The sequence below is a fragment of the Opisthorchis viverrini genome, assembly GCF_000715545.1.
Source record: "Opisthorchis viverrini unplaced genomic scaffold opera_v5_69, whole genome shotgun sequence".
In the NCBI taxonomy this organism is placed as follows: domain Eukaryota; kingdom Metazoa; phylum Platyhelminthes; class Trematoda; order Opisthorchiida; family Opisthorchiidae; genus Opisthorchis; species Opisthorchis viverrini.
Window position 1 is genome coordinate 100,584 of NW_008751725.1, and position 19,339 is coordinate 119,922.

The 19,339-nt window shown below is 44.5% G+C and overlaps 2 protein-coding genes across 2 annotated transcripts in view; one reads left to right on the forward strand and one right to left on the reverse strand.

The window, feature by feature from the left end:
* Positions 1-534: 534 nt before the first annotated feature.
* Positions 535-19,339, reverse strand: part of T265_04269 (hypothetical protein) — a gene marked incomplete at both ends in the record, with an annotated part of 37,104 nt that continues 18,299 nt past the window's right edge. The window contains 4 exons of the mRNA XM_009168968.1: positions 535-1,042; positions 7,445-7,568; positions 9,384-9,505; positions 12,831-13,035. Of these exons, the coding sequence (XP_009167232.1) occupies positions 885-1,042; positions 7,445-7,568; positions 9,384-9,505; positions 12,831-13,035 (609 nt within the window). The remainder of the gene's footprint in view (positions 1,043-7,444; positions 7,569-9,383; positions 9,506-12,830; positions 13,036-19,339) is intronic.
* T265_04268 (hypothetical protein) overlaps positions 14,015-19,339 on the forward strand; it is a gene marked incomplete at both ends in the record, with an annotated part of 13,253 nt that continues 7,928 nt past the window's right edge. The window contains 2 exons of the mRNA XM_009168967.1: positions 14,015-14,133; positions 17,725-17,830. Of these exons, the coding sequence (XP_009167231.1) occupies positions 14,015-14,133; positions 17,725-17,830 (225 nt within the window). The remainder of the gene's footprint in view (positions 14,134-17,724; positions 17,831-19,339) is intronic.

The window sequence follows — 19,339 nt, forward strand, 5'->3', positions numbered from 1 at the left end:
GCGTAAAAAACGCTGATACACCAGTCAGCGAACAATGGGACAGTTCGCTAAAAAGCACAACTGAGTATGAAGATTGCATATGTACTTTTGGCAACAGACAGAAACTGCGTCCATATAACCCATTGTAAATTAGCTTGCCATTATCATGATTTCCGAACATGAGCCGTTACTACCCGCACATGTGGATATTGTCAAAAATCTTTTTTCATAGAACCCGAACAACCAGGATATCATAACTATACTCAGACGATTTCGAAGTTGACTTCATCACAAACCAAAGACGTGGCGATGTCTGACTGATATTGACGAAGTTTAGTGATCAAAACCCTTGGCGAATTACTTGAATTATTAGTTTATGGTGTTTTCGGATTTGAGCGCAACGGGTGAAGTGGAAATCTGCCACGATATCTATCACACTGCAAGAACGGGGTTCAGTATTGATTTACAGGTCACGATCTTTAGGTGTACGGCAAGGAAATAACCACGCCGGTTTCTGAAAAACCTGCGAGATTCTCTGTAATTATGATTCTCATGGCAGCTGGGTAGCAAGACGAAGCCCAGTTATTGAGTCTAGTTGAAGCAACTGATCGAAAAGATGAAAGAAATCACACAAAGTAGGTTCACCTAAGTCAGTTTGGTTACATGTGGCAACAATACCAACATTGTATTACAATCTCTCTGGAGCCGAATTAGTTTACAAAGACCAAAGATACAGAACCGTTGTGCCACCACAACACAATAGTCAGATGAAATAGAAACACTGTAAAAAAAAGGTGAACGGAGACACTAGATTTGAAGGTGAAAATCACAAACATGAGGGCTTAAAAACGGCAACCAAATTATGCTAGCGGAAGTCACGAAACCAATTCATCCAGCTAAAGAATCTATGTTTTCGAGCAAACACCGTCTCCACAGGATGCTGTCCCCGCTACGTGCAACTCCCCGACTTCTTTCGGGTCGATTTTCAAAACTTCCATAATCTTGGTATAGTCTGGATGATTGACAACCTTTTCTTGAGCGAACTGGTACAAGACCTTTCCTCCTAAAAAGTAGAGTGAAAAACAGATAAACATGGGTGCCTACGGGAATAACTAGGATTCCGATGTTAATCAACCCGCATCGGAGAAAAGCAATAAAAGACAGTTTAACGCGTGGATATCAAAAAACCGTATGTGAGGCGAAACCATGTCGCAATCTTGATGCACGGGTAACAGAAGCTTTAGTGATATCTCCCAAACGGAGGGCCGTCTGTGTGAACGCTGGAGCAGGGGGTGTATTGGGAGAAACTGTCCAGAGAACGGAACAAAAGGTGGAATACCAAAGAGACTTCAAGCAACATTGAATCATGTCTGGCATGACATTTCATGATTAAATACCACTCGTGACCATCAGACACGAGTTTTGGACGAACGGAATCTTCTAGAACCGCAGCCCCCTCTGAAAAAGACTTTCAGAACCGATACAACCAGTCTCCCAACAGAAAATATAACAGTGGAAATGCCCCATATCAGTGACCCCGATTCATTAGTGGACTACCATTTCAAACCATTCAATTGATCTCCCGTAGTCAACTCCTCTTGATTGGAGAATTCAGGCCTGGATAACCCTCATTCAGCTGTAACACCCTTTCGCTGCCTAGCTGCCATGCCACCCGAAGGAAGCACGATGGCTGGGATACTGCCAGGTTGCCCAAGTCTAGATAGAAGTCGAGATGCAGAGGCAGGGTTCGAACGACGGACCTGCCGGTCAGTGGGCTCGTGCACTAACCACTAAGCCACACAGCAGCATCCACGGTGGAAATGCGGACTGAGGAGAATGCAGCTGAGACATAGCATGGTAGCAACTAAAGGTTTCTCAGGTTCCGAATAATCGCCATTGCTTTTGGTGTAGTATGACAACGCATGACAGGCTGTGGTTCTTAGCTTAGGTAGTTCCTAAATACTCAGATGGCGACAACTATACAGGTTCACCCTGTCGCATTAGCATGTAGACATAAGGAACATACAGAAGAAATGGAAAATTCCATCCCACCCTCATGAAAACTGTTTGACAATACCCGGATGCAAAGAAAATTCACTGGTCCAATGCAGAAGGTATGCAATACGGTCACTCTCTCATGAGGAAACACCCCCGTCAGGGAGGGACACTATGCAATGCCCCCTCGGAAGAATACCGTCATCATTATATTTGATATAGTTGACATTCTTTCCAATACAACAGTCAATGATGTACGGTCGATGGCTTGTTCGCTGAGCTGGACAATTTGATTGCAGACGTTTCATTACCAATCGAGGTGACATCATCAGTGCGTTATTGGGGAGCATAGTTGTGCCAACCACCAAAGCACCGCTACGCACCACTACGCCTCCCGACAGCGCACTGATGACGTCACCTCGATTGATGAAACGTCTGCAATAAAAACTGCCCAGCTCAGCGAACAGGCCAACGATGTATGTTGTTACATCGCATGATGAATGACATCTAACGCAGTGTTGGTTGTTGGATTTCACACTTAACCTTGGTCAATTAATAGTTGTGACAGGTGTGTCCATAGGAATAGCGGAAGAAAGGTACATGTTAGTGAAGCTATAAATGTTGCTGTTGTGTGTACTTTTATGTAAAGAGGTGGGTGAAAAGCCTGATTGGGTACCCACAACGGATATCAGAAAGGTATTCTGATGATAGTCCTATGAATTATGAAGGTCCGCCAAGAATACAGAACGGTAGTGTACATTCAAAAATGACCACTGTGGACTTGATGAAACGTGACATATATTCCAACTAGTAGACAGAACGTGCTATGTCCTATAAAAAGGAATTATGATAGTCATTGATAAGTCTCATTGACTCTTTCCTAAAAAAGGACACGTACAACAATGAACGGCGGAAAGTGATTGCGAAATGTTAGTTCGACCCTAGATGCTGTCGCATGATTTTTAGGTAATCAGTGGCGGTTCAGATCATTGCGGAGTTGTCAGATTAATCCGTGGCCGAAAAGCCACAGAATAACGAAACTGCGCGAACGGAGAGCTTAAACGGTACTGTAACTGTCATCTGGTGTCACTCGGCAAGCTGGCTAGCCAAAAATCCTGTGTGTGTATATATGGCAGCGTTATTCTGTTTCTGTTAGGCAGGATTCCGAATTTCCACTACACAGAAGTGCAATACAGACGATGAGGTTCTCTGGATAGTTAAGCGTATAGTTAGGGATATAACGACGAGGCCGCAACGACAATCGGATTATCTACGATGGGGGACGCTTTAGAACTTTGACGTCACACTGAGCACCCATGGAGATGCACGGAAATGCGTAGGAAAGAGAACTTGGAGGCCACCTAGGCAGTGTGAGCAAGTCAGCGAGCCTTATGGAAAGTGGTCACCCATATCATTTGAATCCGGATTATTATGGGCTGACAAAACAAAAAGCTGTAGGTAGAGATGCAGCAGCTGGCGTTTACATGTAAAATCTCCGTGGGAAATAAGTGGTTCAGAAACAGCAGAGCCTGCAGGAAAACCGGTCTGTTGTTCTTTCAGTCAGTTAAGCTGGATATGCTAAGAGCAGCGGCTAACTCAGTGCCAATTGTAGATCCGAACTAGTCAACAGCGCATTTTCTCACGGCCAAAAGTTAGGACGACACAGTTAGTTAAGCTACGTTCGGTGCACCTTGGTTTATATGTTGTGCCAAGCGATAACACTATGCTGATTTTGTCTTTTTGACTTGCATGAATTACGACATTGAAAACGGATTTCCATCATGAAAAACAGTAGATATCAAATTATAGTACAGTTACAAGTGATTGACTAACGACGGAGGATAGAACATAAAAGCGCCTAGCAGAGACACGGTGTCCAGAGACTCGGTCTTAACTGCCTCCCTGCAACCAGGACGATGCAACCAATATGACACCCAGACGCCTCGTCTTACAGCTCTAGGCTCTCAGCTAGACTCAAAGGTTGGGGTTATCTTCAATGACTGAAGAGAAATCTACTGCACCCAGTTACCATTGTAACGGTGGATACTACTGATGAGGATGCGAGCAGTGTCTTCTCGTAAAACCGCTTCGCGTCTCCTGAATTTGTGGAGTAGCTTTGAACATTTGCTAAGGAATTATGATAGTCATTGATAAGTCTCATTGACTCTTTCCTAAAAAAGGACACGTACAACAATGAACGGCGGAAAGTGATTGCGAAATGTTAGTTCGACCCTAGATGCTGTCGCATGATTTTTAGGTAATCAGTGGCGGTTCAGATCATTGCGGGGTTGTCAGATTAATCCATGGCCCACAAGCCACAGAATAACGAAACTGCGCGAACGGAGAGCTTAAACGGTACTGTAACTGTCATCTGGTGTCACTCGGCAAGCTGGCTAGCCAAAAATCCTGTGTGTGTATATATGGCAGCGTTATTCTGTTTCTGTTAGGCAGGATTCCGAATTTCCACTACACAGAAGTGCAATACAGACGATGAGGTTCTCTGGATAGTTAAGCGTATAGTTAGGGATATAACGACGAGGCCGCAACGACAATCGGATTATCTACGATGGGGGACGCTTTAGAACTTTGACGTCACACTGAGCACCCATGGAGATGCACGGAAATGCGTAGGAAAGAGAACTTGGAGGCCACCTAGGCAGTGTGAGCAAGTCAGCGAGCCTTATGGAAAGTGGTCACCCATATCATTTGAATCCGGATTATTATGGGCTGACAAAACAAAAAGCTGTAGGTAGAGATGCAGCAGCTGGCGTTTACATGTAAAATCTCCGTGGGAAATAAGTGGTTCAGAAACAGCAGAGCCTGCAGGAAAACCGGTCTGTTGTTCTTTCAGTCAGTTAAGCTGGATATGCTAAGAGCAGCGGCTAACTCAGTGCCAATTGTAGATCCGAACTAGTCAACAGCGCATTTTCTCACGGCCAAAAGTTAGGACGACACAGTTAGTTAAGCTACGTTCGGTGCGCCTTGGTTTATATGTTGTGCCAAGCGATAACACTATGCTGATTTTGTCTTTTTGACTTGCATGAATTACGACATTGAAAACGGATTTCCATCATGAAAAACAGTAGATATCAAATTATAGTACAGTTACAAGTGATTGACTAACGACGGAGGATAGAACATAAAAGCGCCTAGCAGAGACACGGTGTCCAGAGACTCGGTCTTAACTGCCTCCCTGCAACCAGGACGATGCAACCAATATGACACCCAGACGCCTCGTCTTACAGCTCTAGGCTCTCAGCTAGACTCAAAGGTTGGGGTTATCTTCAATGACTGAAGAGAAATCTACTGCACCCAGTTACCATTGTAACGGTGGATACTACTGATGAGGATGCGAGCAGTGTCTTCTCGTAAAACCGCTTCGCGTCTCCTGAATTTGTGGAGTAGCTTTGTAACATTTGCTGGCATTTGAGTAACAGTCAATGAATATTCAGGAAAGTTCAAGAAGATGGATATTCAGTTTTGTAAACAAGATGCATATGAGCTTTGCTTCCCTGTCCAATAGTCTGTAACTGTTCACATAGTTTCTCTAGTAAACAACTCCGCGGCGAAGGCCTTCTTCCTTCCACCACTACATATGCTGGTTCACTGCGGAGAACCTTCATAGACAGACAATGCTCGAACGAAGGTAGCAGTCGAACAACCGATGCATTCGCCCTGTCGTCGGCTACCGCAGTCATTGATAGCAGAATCTTTTGAACGCAGGTCACCTGATAAATTTCTATTTATTCACTAGAACTCACGTTTCCTGAAGCCTGCCATACTATAAAAACTGATACATTTAGAGCCTTGTGAGTCCGTTAGGAGCTCGATATGACATTTACACTACTCTGGAATTAGCATGATTGTCTACATTGTCACTGATTGACCAGTCCTCTTTCTACTGCAATAAAACGATAAAAGTCCGTTTCCCGGCTATCAATAATTTAGTAATCACGACCCGATACGAAATTCGATGGGCTTCGATTGTCTTATTGTGCTGTTCACATTTGCCTTTTCGTGGAGGAGAGATTACGTCTTGGCATTTGTTGATACAGAGTGATCAGTGCCACTACAATAGGGAAAATGAGTAGCGGTAGTGTCTACTGCAAAGTATATTTCACTCACCACTTACAAGGGGTCTATGCTATCGTTGGAAAACTATAAAGAACAAGATACAGAGAAGTCAAACTCGGTACCACTGGTAATATCAGGTACATTGCTCAGCCAATGAATCGAACTGCACGTGTATACCATCTGTTCCCGCACACGAGGAAAACGTTTAAGTCCAGACAAACCCAACAGCAACAGATGCCTAACTGGACTAAATTCACTATGGCATAGAGCACAGAAGTCGCAGGAAGTGGGAAGTCGTATGCATGACACAAGTGTGAGTACTGTTCCCCACCGCAGGATTAGAATATTTCTTCGTCCTTCACCAGCACATCAGAAGAAACGAATGATATTGCCATAAATAAACTTGGCATTATCAACATCATCATTGACAGCAATACCAGATATAAACACCGGAACTTCACTGCCGTACAGCCTTGTTAATTCATTTGGATAAAGCTTTATAACGGAAGGAAAAAGTGGGACAGCGGGGAGGGCTAGCTTACAACAAACACCCGAGGTGCGTACGCTTCCAATACTAAATCGGACAAGCTGGATAGCCGTCACATCGTTCAGTGTCTCCAGTCAAACGCAGCTAGGATCACGTGGACCTCATCCTGGAAGCTGAACAGGACTAACACCACCCTTTCCGTCTAAAATGCTCAATTCTGTCCACATCTAGAATTGCGCCACTATGAATAACGCACGGAAAACGGCGTTCGTCTCGGAACGGGGTAACTCGGCATGCACAACACACGGCCCGAACATTTTACGTTGCCGTGACGAATGCATTCTTTGGTTCTGGCCGATTCCACTTATACTTCTGAAACATCAGTAGTTAAAGGCCTGTCTCAGACCCTAAATCCGAAGTGATCAGGTTCCGCAGCCATGCAACAATCCACTCCAGACTGTGACCGGATACACGCATCCTTGGAGACCTAGCGATTCGCCATTTTGATGCCACAAGTGGCACCGAATTGGGAGCTATATTTAATAGCACCATTGAGCACCAACGCTCAACCAGTATTGGTTCTACTCACCGCTAACAAAATAATACGTTCGGGGAGACAAGTTATCAATGAAGCATTTTAACAGTGCTGTCGTTAGGTGGCACATACTTCGCGATATCGGGAAGAAATTCCGTGCTGTCGTTTAAAGCTGCCTGCTGAATGGGCCAACACAATAAATTACCGGTAGGCTTCCACCATAAATTGCAGTCATTACATGAACAAGAACAGCTCACACGCCAGAAATTAATTCAACGAGGCGATCAGGACTACAGCGTTCATTACTTTGATGCTAATTGTGAACAGGCAATCGATCTACTGGAGGAAATCTGACTCGAATCGTAGAATCTTACCTTTTTCGACGACAAGTAAGCCACCGGTTTGCCAACCGTCACCAGAGAAATTGCCTGACACATGCGCAGCCTGTGTGCCGAAAAAAATGGTGCATACATTGAAGTCCATGAGAAATGACAGCGTCTAAAAATAACCTTTTGCATTCTAACATTCACATGGGCAAAAACATCACGTGTGTAGCGAATGAAAAAAAGATGGTTAGAAGCAGTAGTACCTAAGCAGATTTTATGCCTGATAACAAACTTTGATTAATTTTTCAAACAAGATCTGTTTGCCCAAGAAAATAAACTCAGTGAAAATCGATGAAGCGGTTGATCGATGATGATCATTACTGACAGATTTTCAGGTTTACAGCTAACAGTCGGTGACCAAACCTGGAGAATATAGGCCAGCGAGTAAGTTTAAGTTATAGCTTAACAAAGATGCTTTGTGGGAGAATTGTGTGACTGGTGGTTAAACGGTAAGCCTTTGATTCAGCTCTGGCGGTTGACAGTTTCATCACACAGTGGAAGAAGAAGCCTGCTGGGATCCGTACAGTCACCATCTGCAGACAACTGCTAGAGGCAACACATGACGGAAGAATTTTGTGCCCCAGACAAAATCCTTGTACTAACCGATGTAGGTTAGGATTGTTTGATCCAATAACGCTGAGTACTCCCAAGCGATTCCTCTGCACAACATCATGATTGAAAAATTCTGCTGTTCAGTCGGCGAAACATGAGCGGAACGCTCCTCGAAAGTATCCCCGTTACGGGCTGGTCATCATGGGAAAAAATAACTAAACTACCAAGATTTATCTGACAGTTGAAAAGTAGTTATATGATTCAAGATGCTGCACGGCTGAGGAGCATTACCAACGATGTGGAAATTCGGTGTTGAAATACCTAGAGACAGAGGACACCATCCAGTAAAGATTAGCCAGCAATCTTCATTTCTATTACATGCGAGATTGCAAGTCCCGGTCCTGTCGATGAAGTGAGGTGATTAAGAACACGGTCGCTCTTTAAGTTTTCCAACGGTAAAAGTTCTCCGTGATTAGCCTTTTTTGTGAGGGGGGTGATAAAGCCTGGTGAGAAGGCAGTAAGCTTTTATGATGTCTTGAACTATGAAAGATTACTACAGCATGCGCACTTGACTGAGATACGCTCCGTAATTTAACCAAATATACTCGCAAGAGATAGATTACCTTGACCACCATCCCCTACCTGATCGTCTATCTAAAAAACGACAGAACCGGTTTCCTTTCTGAAGTTACTCTGAAAGGAATGCTTCGTGGAATGATGAGGTGTTGTCACTGCCTCCAGTAAATCAAAATGCTTCAAATCTATGGTGAGTTTGCCATTGTTTAAGTGATTTCCATGAGATTTCTCCAAGTGACTTGACTTTGTTTCTTAGTGTGCTGTGTCACACGAGGAATAGGAACTCGTACTGAGTCAGAAAGAAAAGAGCGGCGAGAAATGATGGACGAACCAAGAGATAAACATCACTTGGATAATACTTGTAATGAGAAGAGTATGTCTCAAAAGAGCACTACTTATAAAATCTATGGAAATTCTTCCAAAGACTATTTGGTGAGCCCAAAGAACGGCGAAACAGGTCGTGGACTATCAAAGAGCTTTCAGTGACCTTATGAGTAATGCTTCTCCAAGGAAATATACTCGTATATCTGAAACATGAGACAGCCTTTGTGCAGCAGCTTCTGCTGAAGAATATCATAAACGAAAGATCCAACCTGGCTTCAGTTGAAACCCCGTGAAAAAGATATTGGTGTGCAAATCAGTGAATTTGACGAAAATATACCTTGTCTTAGTTGGTATAGCGGTTCATAGTATGGAGGCGCGCATTGAAATTAGATGATAAAGTAAAACTCGTAATTTAAAATCGAGAATGAAAGACGGTCTGTTCTGCACGAACACCATCGGATTTTCACTAACTCACATTCGCCACAGAGTTCAGATTCCGGCCAGCTTTAGTGAACAACGACTTGAAGCCTGACAGACCTGATACACGTTTGAAATCCATAGCTCGATAGGTACTTCGATCCGGATCCAGAAACAGTTCTAATGGGTGAAAAAGAAATTGTAACTATCGTCAACCTGGTCGAGAAGATGCTGAAAAACGACGCTGGCGGTGAAAGATATGCTATTCAAAATTCCTCCTACTCTAATTTGTCAGTAGTTCATTGAGTGAGCTTAACGTTCCATTCACTTCTGCGCACCCTGACTTGTCTCAGCGAATGACCTGCGAATGACCGGATTTCTCAGAAATCCTAGGCAAAGCTTATGAGTCTCGGAAAGAGGCAACTTATGAAGAGTGGTCTCCATGGTAGACATCTATAAATCAGAGAAAAAACTGACGCCAAATATCCAAGTATCCGCAGTCACGCAGTCGTAGTCTGGATCCAAAGCAAGAGCATGCAGGGGTGACGTAATAGCTGTGATCTCGAAGTAACAGTGTGGTTATATACACTTACGTATGATGCCTGACACAACGAAGTCTGCCGACTTGGTTTTAAGATGGTTGATTTTCCGGCACATAAAAAACGAGTTCAGAAGGGTGCTGAATTGATGCAATAAGATTTAGGGGCAAAGATTCCACCATAGCGTTTCAGAGTGCATGAATGTTTTTCGATGGTTCTTGCACTTCCTTGATTGGAGCAAAAAATCGATGTCTCTAAAATGACCTTAAGAGATGTACAGAGTGAAATGACTACGGACTTTCCCTTGCAGTGTGCATGAACGGCGACCCACAAGGTCGTAATGGTAGATCAGTGGGTGTTCAGGCTATGTTCATACGCCACGCTAGATTGAATTGCATTCAGCGGGTCTATTTTTAATCAATTCAACTGACCACCTTTCGCAACGTCATTCACATAGACGACGTTACAAAGTACCGTCAAGAAGAAAAGGTGTTCACCGTAGATGGTGAAGTTGATCAGCATCGCAAGGTTGGAGAACCCACCTAGATTATCCCTAGAAGACTGACGAAGTAAGCAACAAGATACAAAAAACAATAACGGTTGCACATTCGGAGTTCGCAGATTAAATGAGAATGAAGTTTCGTCCGTGGTGTAGTTAGTAGGTGTGAAGAATCATCAGATGGTGTGAACCACGATGAAGTTATGAGAGGCAGCTGCGTAAATAAGTTTTTCCAGGGTTAGATATAGTCAGCATGATCATGGGAAACGAGCGGCGCGAAGAGACCGAATCTTATCGCGGTAGCTTGCGTTCTTCAGTAACCCATTGGGTTGTAGTGGAGGATAGCCATTCAACGTCTGTAGAGTTTCTCCTACTGGGTCAGGTTGGTGGTTGGAACAAGTATGGCAACTTATTCTTTAAAATTTGAGCTGTTCGAATGGTCTCACACCGAAAACCACTAGCTTGAAGTCAGCCTTTTGGGCCAAAGACTTCGGTAGAAAAACCTAATCGTCCTCCTGTCTAGGTCTGCGCGTCCTGCCGAGCTGTGCATTGCTGACGACCTCAATATGCACCAAGCTCATTGACAAATACCGACGGCGCATACCACGCGGCAATTTTTACAACTGTCAACTCCTTGTATCAAATTGTCCCGCTTCCAACTGGCATTTCGGATCATGATGGCGATCATCAACGGCCCCTCGATCCATTCTTAGCCACCCACTGCGATCTATGCGGTACCATCTTTTCGGCGTCAAACGGCTTCCCCGGTAATGCATTCAGTCTACCTCTCCATCCCGCCCTATCTGGAGTTACTGTCTTGCTCACTGGGATGGAACGTATCAGTCCCGACTAATGGACATTGACCTTCTTCTTACAGTTGGGATGTATCCTCCTTTTACTTAGTCTATCCGTCCTACCATAACAAATGTTCTCCGGAACTCCTATCTGACGCAGTGCTAGTGCAACTCATCTCATCACTCCTAGTTACTACTCAGCAGTGGAAAAACGCCACTATTTCAAATGGCTTCATTTGCTTCAGAATCTTCAATTATTTGAAATTCGGGTTGATCCATACCTGTCCAGTCGTATCTGACCCTGCTTTATACTTCTGACTGCCATTTCTCTGTCTCTTAGATGTCTCAGTATGGTTTTGTTAGCCCCTTCTGCTCACTTGATATTCCACTCTATTCACTAAAGAACGACTCAGAAAGTGTAGAAATGCACCTGAAAAACAGGACAAACTGCAAGACAGTCAGAGGCATTTCCTACAGAGTAGCCCATTTATTATGCTCGTCACTTTAAGGAACTCCGAAAAAATAGACCATAGGTTGGTCACTGACACTGACTATGGAAGAAGCGTAGCTTAGTGCGTACCTGCAAACATCCTAGATGAATACACCCTTGAAACTGAAAACCGGGAACGCTGAAGAGAATCGCCACACGAAACAAAACAACGAGCGCGAAATATTTAAATTTTACTTCGGCACTAAATTTCTTCTATGCTTAGGTACAGTAGAGGATTACATGAACATAGTTGTGTAACAAGAAATGACAACGATACCCATCGTATCTTCCGAAAAATGTCTAGTAACTAGCCAGTTCAACCATCGCGAGTTGCTCATAGTTGTTAGAATCAATTCAGTCTATCAGCTATAAACCGTGTACCGTAGGCACGTTCGTTCCAGCTGTTCCAGCTTCGATCACGGGGATAGAAGAGAGTGTGCGACATACAGCCAAGCCTTGGTTAGTTCGGTAACTGGGTAGCTTTGATGCACAACCGCCATTGACTGCGCGATTGGGCCATCTCTGCTGATGTCATTAACCATTGGTGAGTTGAGTCCCGGGGTCCCCATCCAAGGAGGCGGCAGTTTTCGATCCAACTAGTGTGTTACCGTACTTCGTTGCCAGATCATACACTGTCCAACTCTCGGTCGCTTTCACTCAGCACAGGGCTGCAAAAAAAGAGCTGTGAGGCAGACGGTCTTCTGGCACGCGGAGTACACGTCCTAACCAGCGCAACCTATGAAGCGTGAGTAACTTATCTATCGCGTGAAAGTTTCTTTTTCCTAAAACCCTCTGGCGTACCTTAGTATTACTAATCCGATGTTTCCACCATATCTGACCAGTGGTTCGGAGACACCGATTGTCAAACACCGGCACCCTTCGTATGTCCTCTGCGCGTGCGGGTCACGTTTCTGATCCATTAATCAGTACGGATCGCACCACTGCAGTGTAAACTCTGCCCTTGATAGACAGTCTGACGTCACGTTTGCGCCATAGGTATCGTAGGTTGGCAAAGGCTTCCTTGGGCTTCCCGATTCAAGACGTGATCCCATTTCCAGCCAGTCCACCGGTGTTAAACAGAAAGATTGAAGCATATCATCGACACCGAGGACAAGAGGTTCAAAACCCGTTATGATAGAATCATTCCATACAGACCTCGGACCATCCGCTTTAAATGACTTACCACCCTTGAAGAAGTTGCCATCTACAAAGTCCTTGACTCCATCCTCGTCAAACGATATTCCAACCAATCGAATCCGACGCTTATCGAATGCCGGTTTCATTTGACTCAGATTGAGTGCCTCGAGGCGACAAAACTTGCATCCGAACCGACGGAAAATGGCAATGACACATGTCTGGTCCTGTAGAAAAGATTTGGAGGAATTTAGCTGGAAAATCTGTCTCAGTGGGATGTGGCCAATCAACCGATTATTTAATAACCAATACCCTTTAAATAAAACTCATAAAACAAACAGGTTATCTGTTGTCCATATATACACACCACTTTTTATTGGAAGCCTTTTCGTGTCCCGATACGCTTATTCTAATTAGTCCAAACTCGTAACCCTCCAGAATACTTATTGTTAACACTAGAAGGATTTCTGTTCAACCGGATCAAAGTTACACTGAACACCTGCAGAAAATCAATCGAAGAGATCCTGCTCATAGCCTTCCAAGTATTCCAACCCGACCTAAAGCTGCCAACTTGACGTGGTGGTCGGGCTTGAGTGCTGCAATGATCCCGCGGGCCAAGCTGGCTGGAACCTCGTTCCACAAGGTGAAACCATACCAGGAAAGCCAAAAGGGAGCAGTCAGACCAAGAGCAGTAAGACCCCGTACTAGGAGTCAGTCTTGGGGTAAAGTCGTATTGTGCCATACGATAAGATTATGAAGGTAGTAAGGTGTTTCCCCCAGGCGACCAGCATGTCCATATTTATGGAAGCGGCGATGCTGCCTTCCCCCGAGGAAGGACGGGTTAGAAAGTTGGCCCCAAAAACCGCAAACCCCGATCGCCCTACGGTTGACCGTGACCGCCGGTGCATTATCCAATACGATCGAAATACTTCAAAACCAAAGAGCCCGGTGCTGCCCAGTTGGACCACGCGGCCAATAGCTACAGTTCAAGATTACCGTTCCTTCTGGATCACACCACTTGATTCCGATCACGGCGTGGTGCGTGCACGCCTGATAGTTCGCTCCTCTTCAGGTACTCGCAAATTAGCAAGAAGCATTCCAATCCACTATCTTCGAAGAACGAAGATAGCTTGACAGTACCGATCTGAGCTAGCCCAACAACTCTCCACAGTAAACCAATACTGCGGTGGCAGTGAGCATTTGGATCAAGCGTGGCAAAATGTGAAAGGAGCCATGTTAGCGGCGTTCGGTGCTGTCTGTCTGACTTCTCCAATTCGACCACAAGACCACTGGATGTCATCGAGATCGCTATCCATGAGTGATGCCAGGAAAGCTATACTAGCAGGCAACGAGTAGGACGGCGCACGCTAATCCCTCAAACGTCAAATAATGAAGAGTCTAAGGAAAGAAAAGCTTTCAGTATGAGTAACTTTCAAATGCCCTCAGCAACGCAAAGAAAAAACCTGTAGAACCGGAGAAAAGACAATGCTCAGAGGTCCGTGAAAATAAAGTTAGAAATGTCTAGACTGAACACCACACATGCGAACTTTTGTTGGGCTCCAGTGTTAGAAAAACATGGTATGCGAGAGCTACTATGACTTCCACAAACCTCGACAAACTCGGTAACACTTTCATGAGTTCGGATACACACCGTAAGCAAACAGTCCAGATAATCAGGCCGAACTGACAGAAACCTGATGACAGAAAACTAGTCAGTCGGATATGGTGTTCCCTCTGTGTCAGAGCACCATGCTTCAGAAATTCCGCTCCAGTGTGTTGGCTGTTCAGTTGTGTCTGAGAAAACTCTTGTACTGCCGAAAAATGGAAAACGCCTAGAACGACTCTAACACCCGATGCCCGTCAACGCAACGATCCAATGAGATTTCTTCCCATTCCATGCGTCTCTTATTGGAAACGCTGCAGCGTCTACTGCTTAGCCTCCGCTACGCGGTTCTGTTGATTCACATCAATTTGCGCATAAGGCGCAAACGTGGATGTAGTTGCCTGTCTCCACTACACAATTCTTAAGGCTTCAGACATAGAAAAAAAGCATTTTTGAGTCTGCTTTATGGTCCCAGTAGTGCTTTTGGTTCAGTCGATCGGGAAGAACAACCAAACACCCCTTTTATTCCATTTACACCACCACCTTACCGACCGACGTTGAACCAAACTGGTAGTCTAGTTGTAGAGTCTAGCTAAGAACGGTGGCGTGCCCCAAGGCACTGGTTTATAAGCGTTTCTATTAACTTCTTACACAGACGCATTGAAACATTATGTAAAGCGTGATTTGATAAAACATGCGACGACGTTGTTTACGTTACTGGACGCCTGCTCGTTTAGACCGGACATTAAAACCGTGCGTCAATGGATGCGAGACCGTGATACAGTTAAATACGTCTAAAAGTACCAAAATTACGTTCACACTGAGGCGTTAGTCCACCAGTTGTGGCCCTAACTATTGTCAATGCTGTCCACTACAAGCCAATTGCTTTGTGACTGCTATGGATTGTGGAAAGACATTCAGAAAATCTTTTAAAATCCAGAGATCATTATTTCATCCGACGGCTTTCTTTCCTTCCCGTTTAGTAACCCGAAAATTGAAAGCCGCCACTTCCTACCGATTATTTCATACTGTTCACCCGTCGCTTAAGTGGAATGCTGAGAGAAGACTACGCTATCGATAACGAGATATTCGCTTTTTATGAGCTTCTAGTAACTTTCATTAGTTTCCTGGTAGCTAAGTTGAAAAACGAAAGCCTGTAAGAACCTTCGTAATAAACACCGCCCGCTGAGTTCAGATATGATCGGTTGCCTCCCATAAGGTTCCTTGTGCAGCACCGTGTGCATTTACACATCTACAAAAACAATGGCTTCTTATCTTACTCCTTTGATAAACTTCAAAACCGAATTTTTGGAATTATTACATGCAGGGTTCTCCAAAGTGATGCATATTCGTCACATTGAGTCTCCCGTGTTTCGCCCCTAGGTTATTTGCCGTATATTTGTTGTTTACATACACACGCCTCATGTAAAACAGGTTTGCTTGAGAAGTTGCCAGAAACAAGGAATAAAGAGCATTTCTTGCCTTGTCTCGCTGTGACTGAGCAGGCGCTCAGTACGTCCTCCTAGACTTTTCGTAAACTGGCTTCTCCTTGTCATCATCAAGGACAGCAACATCAGTGTTGGCACTGATGCTTCATTGCCGTAGGTTCCCCATCGGTTTCCATTCATCACTGATCACATAGTGAACATCAGTCGCTGACCCTTTATCAAAACGAACTGCAACCCAGGTAGTGATCAACACCAACGACCGGTACTCCAGTGGGCTTTTTCACATTCCGCCCGCTGGTGTCCGAGGGAACGTGTATTGTATAATGGTGTGAAGACGAACCGTGTCCACTATGTGCGCATCAATCATACTACTGCTGTTTCCTAGTTCGCATCGCGCACTCGTGTGGCTGTCAAGCAGTCGACTATGAAAAGAGGCGCGGAAAGCCAATCGCAAGACAGCATCTGTTCGAGTTGTTTGGTGCATGAAAGAGAGCATCGAACACCATGAGCTTGGTGCAACACTGGTAGTAATGTTCCCGAACGCCAATTAAAAACACGCGATGAGAATAAGTTTTTTGAGGTCGATATACCAACCTTTAAATGTCGCATGACGTGACGGCCGGGCCTGTGAGCTACCACGACCTGAAAACTACGCCGTCTATAACGTTCTTCCACAAGGTTCAAACACAACAGAGATGCCAATGGATAGCAGCAAGACCGACTGCAGAAACTTCTTCCTTTGATAACCGTGCTCATCAACTAGCCATATAACTTACGGTATTGAACAACCGATTACGTTTCTTGCGAGGTCTTGCTACTCTGTAGACGTCAAAAGCTTATGAACGACAGACCATCGGGTTTATCAGCAACGCTAATGCAGTCTACCGCAATAGTTATTTTTGGAGCTCAGTGCCTGTTGTCAGGGTGGATGAAGAAGAGTAGAAAAGTTTGCACGAATCTCCGACCATCCACTGACAACTAAAAAACCAAAAATCTGTATGCACTGTTAATACATTAGCTGTACAGAGGGACGAGGTGGGCATACGTGTTGATTCTGATGAGATGAGAAGTTCAATGTATTTAACTACTGTTGGTAGTGTGGGGAGATCGAAAATTATCGGCTGGAAGTTCGTTCCGCTTTTGTTGAGAAGCCGAGGAACACCGTACAGAGGTTGCGTCCTTATTACGAAACATCAGCAATTAGCATCTCACGAAAATTCAGAGAGCATCAAAACCACGAGAATCAAACACTTAGCCCTTTCGCCCCTGAAATTTTTCAGCCATCGCACGCGGCGGACCGTAGACAAGTCAATGACGCGAGTCAGGTTCATTCACCAAAATACTATGTACGGCGCAGGGTGGCTCCCGAAATTTGTTTGGGCATGTTATATATCGGATCATAGGTCATTCGCAACAACAATGGTTGTGACTAGAAAGAGGACAAAATTTTTATGACGGTTGCCGTGTACCCAAAGAACAGTAAGAAGATGAAAGAATGATAACTAGGTGGCAAACGTGTGAAGATGACCATTGCTGTTAGGTTGAAGCCGATTTGCTGAGTGTGTAAATAAAGTCACCCCAATCTATGCTGCTAGAAATAGTTCGCTTGACACGTAAGGTTTAGAATGCGGTGTATATGCCGAACAGCCTTGATGGTAGTAGCCTGCAAGACAGGTCAATATATCGTGGCCACTATTACGCGCGCAACAGTAGACTCGGCGACCCTGAACACCGGCGAACCAGACAGCTTGAAAATTGATCAACTGTGCGTAGCCATATTTTTCTAGACAGTAAACATTGTTAAGTCACACAAGTTGTGCGTATTAGGGGACTTCCAGGGCGCACGACTGGATATGCATATATAGTTCAAGTGTAACACTTTCGGTGCATAGCTGCTATGCCACCCAGAAAATACGAGGGTTAAGACACTGCAGGTTGCCCAAGCCTAGGCAGGAGCGGTCGAGATGCAGAGATCGGGTTCGAAGCACGGACCTCCCGGTCAGTTCGCGCCTTGACCACTGAACCCTCATGTATGATGATGTGTTAATAAAGTCAATATAGACGATCATACTCATTTTAGTATACTGCAGGTCATGAGACATACATCACGCAAGTCGTGCTGCTCGCAGGTTGACACCGTTGGTAGTGCGGTCAAACTCACTCAGTTTGTGACTCCACAACGTGTGATCCGCAGTAATTCGACATCGTAGAGTAGCGCTTGGTCATCCGGAAAAGTCTTCACATCAAACTTGATGCAATAACCGATTATATGTACAGAGCAGTAATGGACTGTTTCTTAAAGATTAGAAGGCTTCACGGTCGTCCTTGTAAATGGAAAGACTGAACTGTGTCATGAGTGGGAGCTACATCGGTGACGTAGATTGGTCATTTGACAACCGCTTCAAAAGCCATAATGGGTACACGCTTCGCTAAGATGAAGCATTCTCTGCACACGACCAGTACACTGACAAGCTATAAAAATCACTTTGAACCTCGTGAGTTGGCAAATGACTAACAGAAGAACGAGAAAAATCAATAGGAGAATCGAGAAGGATTGATCCAACTGCCGTGAACTTCGTGTTGTAGTATTCAGGAAATCACTAAAACAAGCCACATAGGTGCATTTATCGGTCATACCACGGGGCAGTGAAGCATCAGTGTTGAACACTGATGTCATGTTGTCGATGTGTGTGTGTGCATACCACGGCACGCTTATCACTGATTAGGGTGTGAACTTAGAAAACTACCCGTCAAAACATTTGCCGGTGGTACATTTAGTCCACCTACATGAAGCTATCACATTTAGTCAGTGGGCCCTTAGACTACTCACCATAAAACGGGACCGAGTTTGGGAACCAAATGTAATTTTATCCCCAGTTAGGATCAGTCTAGTGGGTGGAATGCTAATTTTTTAACAATGCTATGAATATTTTGCATCGAAGGCCGTACCAGCGCTCCTCAGAATTGACTGGACAGCACTTTGTCAGCAGCGAAAATTTTTATCGACAGCTGCGACTAAATGCTTTTAAAGCGATATCACGCACTTCGCAGGAGAAAAACCTATACTGAAACTAACGTAATCCAAAAATACATAAATTTTATGAAGCGTAATTCTTATACGATACACTTTAGTTAGAGCTTACTTCATAAAAACGTAACGCCCATGCACAACAATTAAGCATCTACGAGTGTTTTTACAAGGATGGTGTTCTGTTTTCTCACTGCGTTCAATAGATGCCCCATCTACTGGTGCTAAGGTAGGATCCGTAAATTTCGGGACGGGTGCACGCATTCAGCAAAGTGGAACAATAAACACCGAAGAACCTGTACACCTTATTTAGGGTGTAAAAAATATCTACAACCTGGCTCCCTCAATAGCTTCCCAAATTCTCAAGCCATTTTATTTCATGTACCACAGTCTTCTGGTCCGATCATTTGGCGCAGAAAGATGGGGTGCGTCTGACCGTACGTCAAAAGATGGAAACTTTCGCAGAGAATGAACAATAT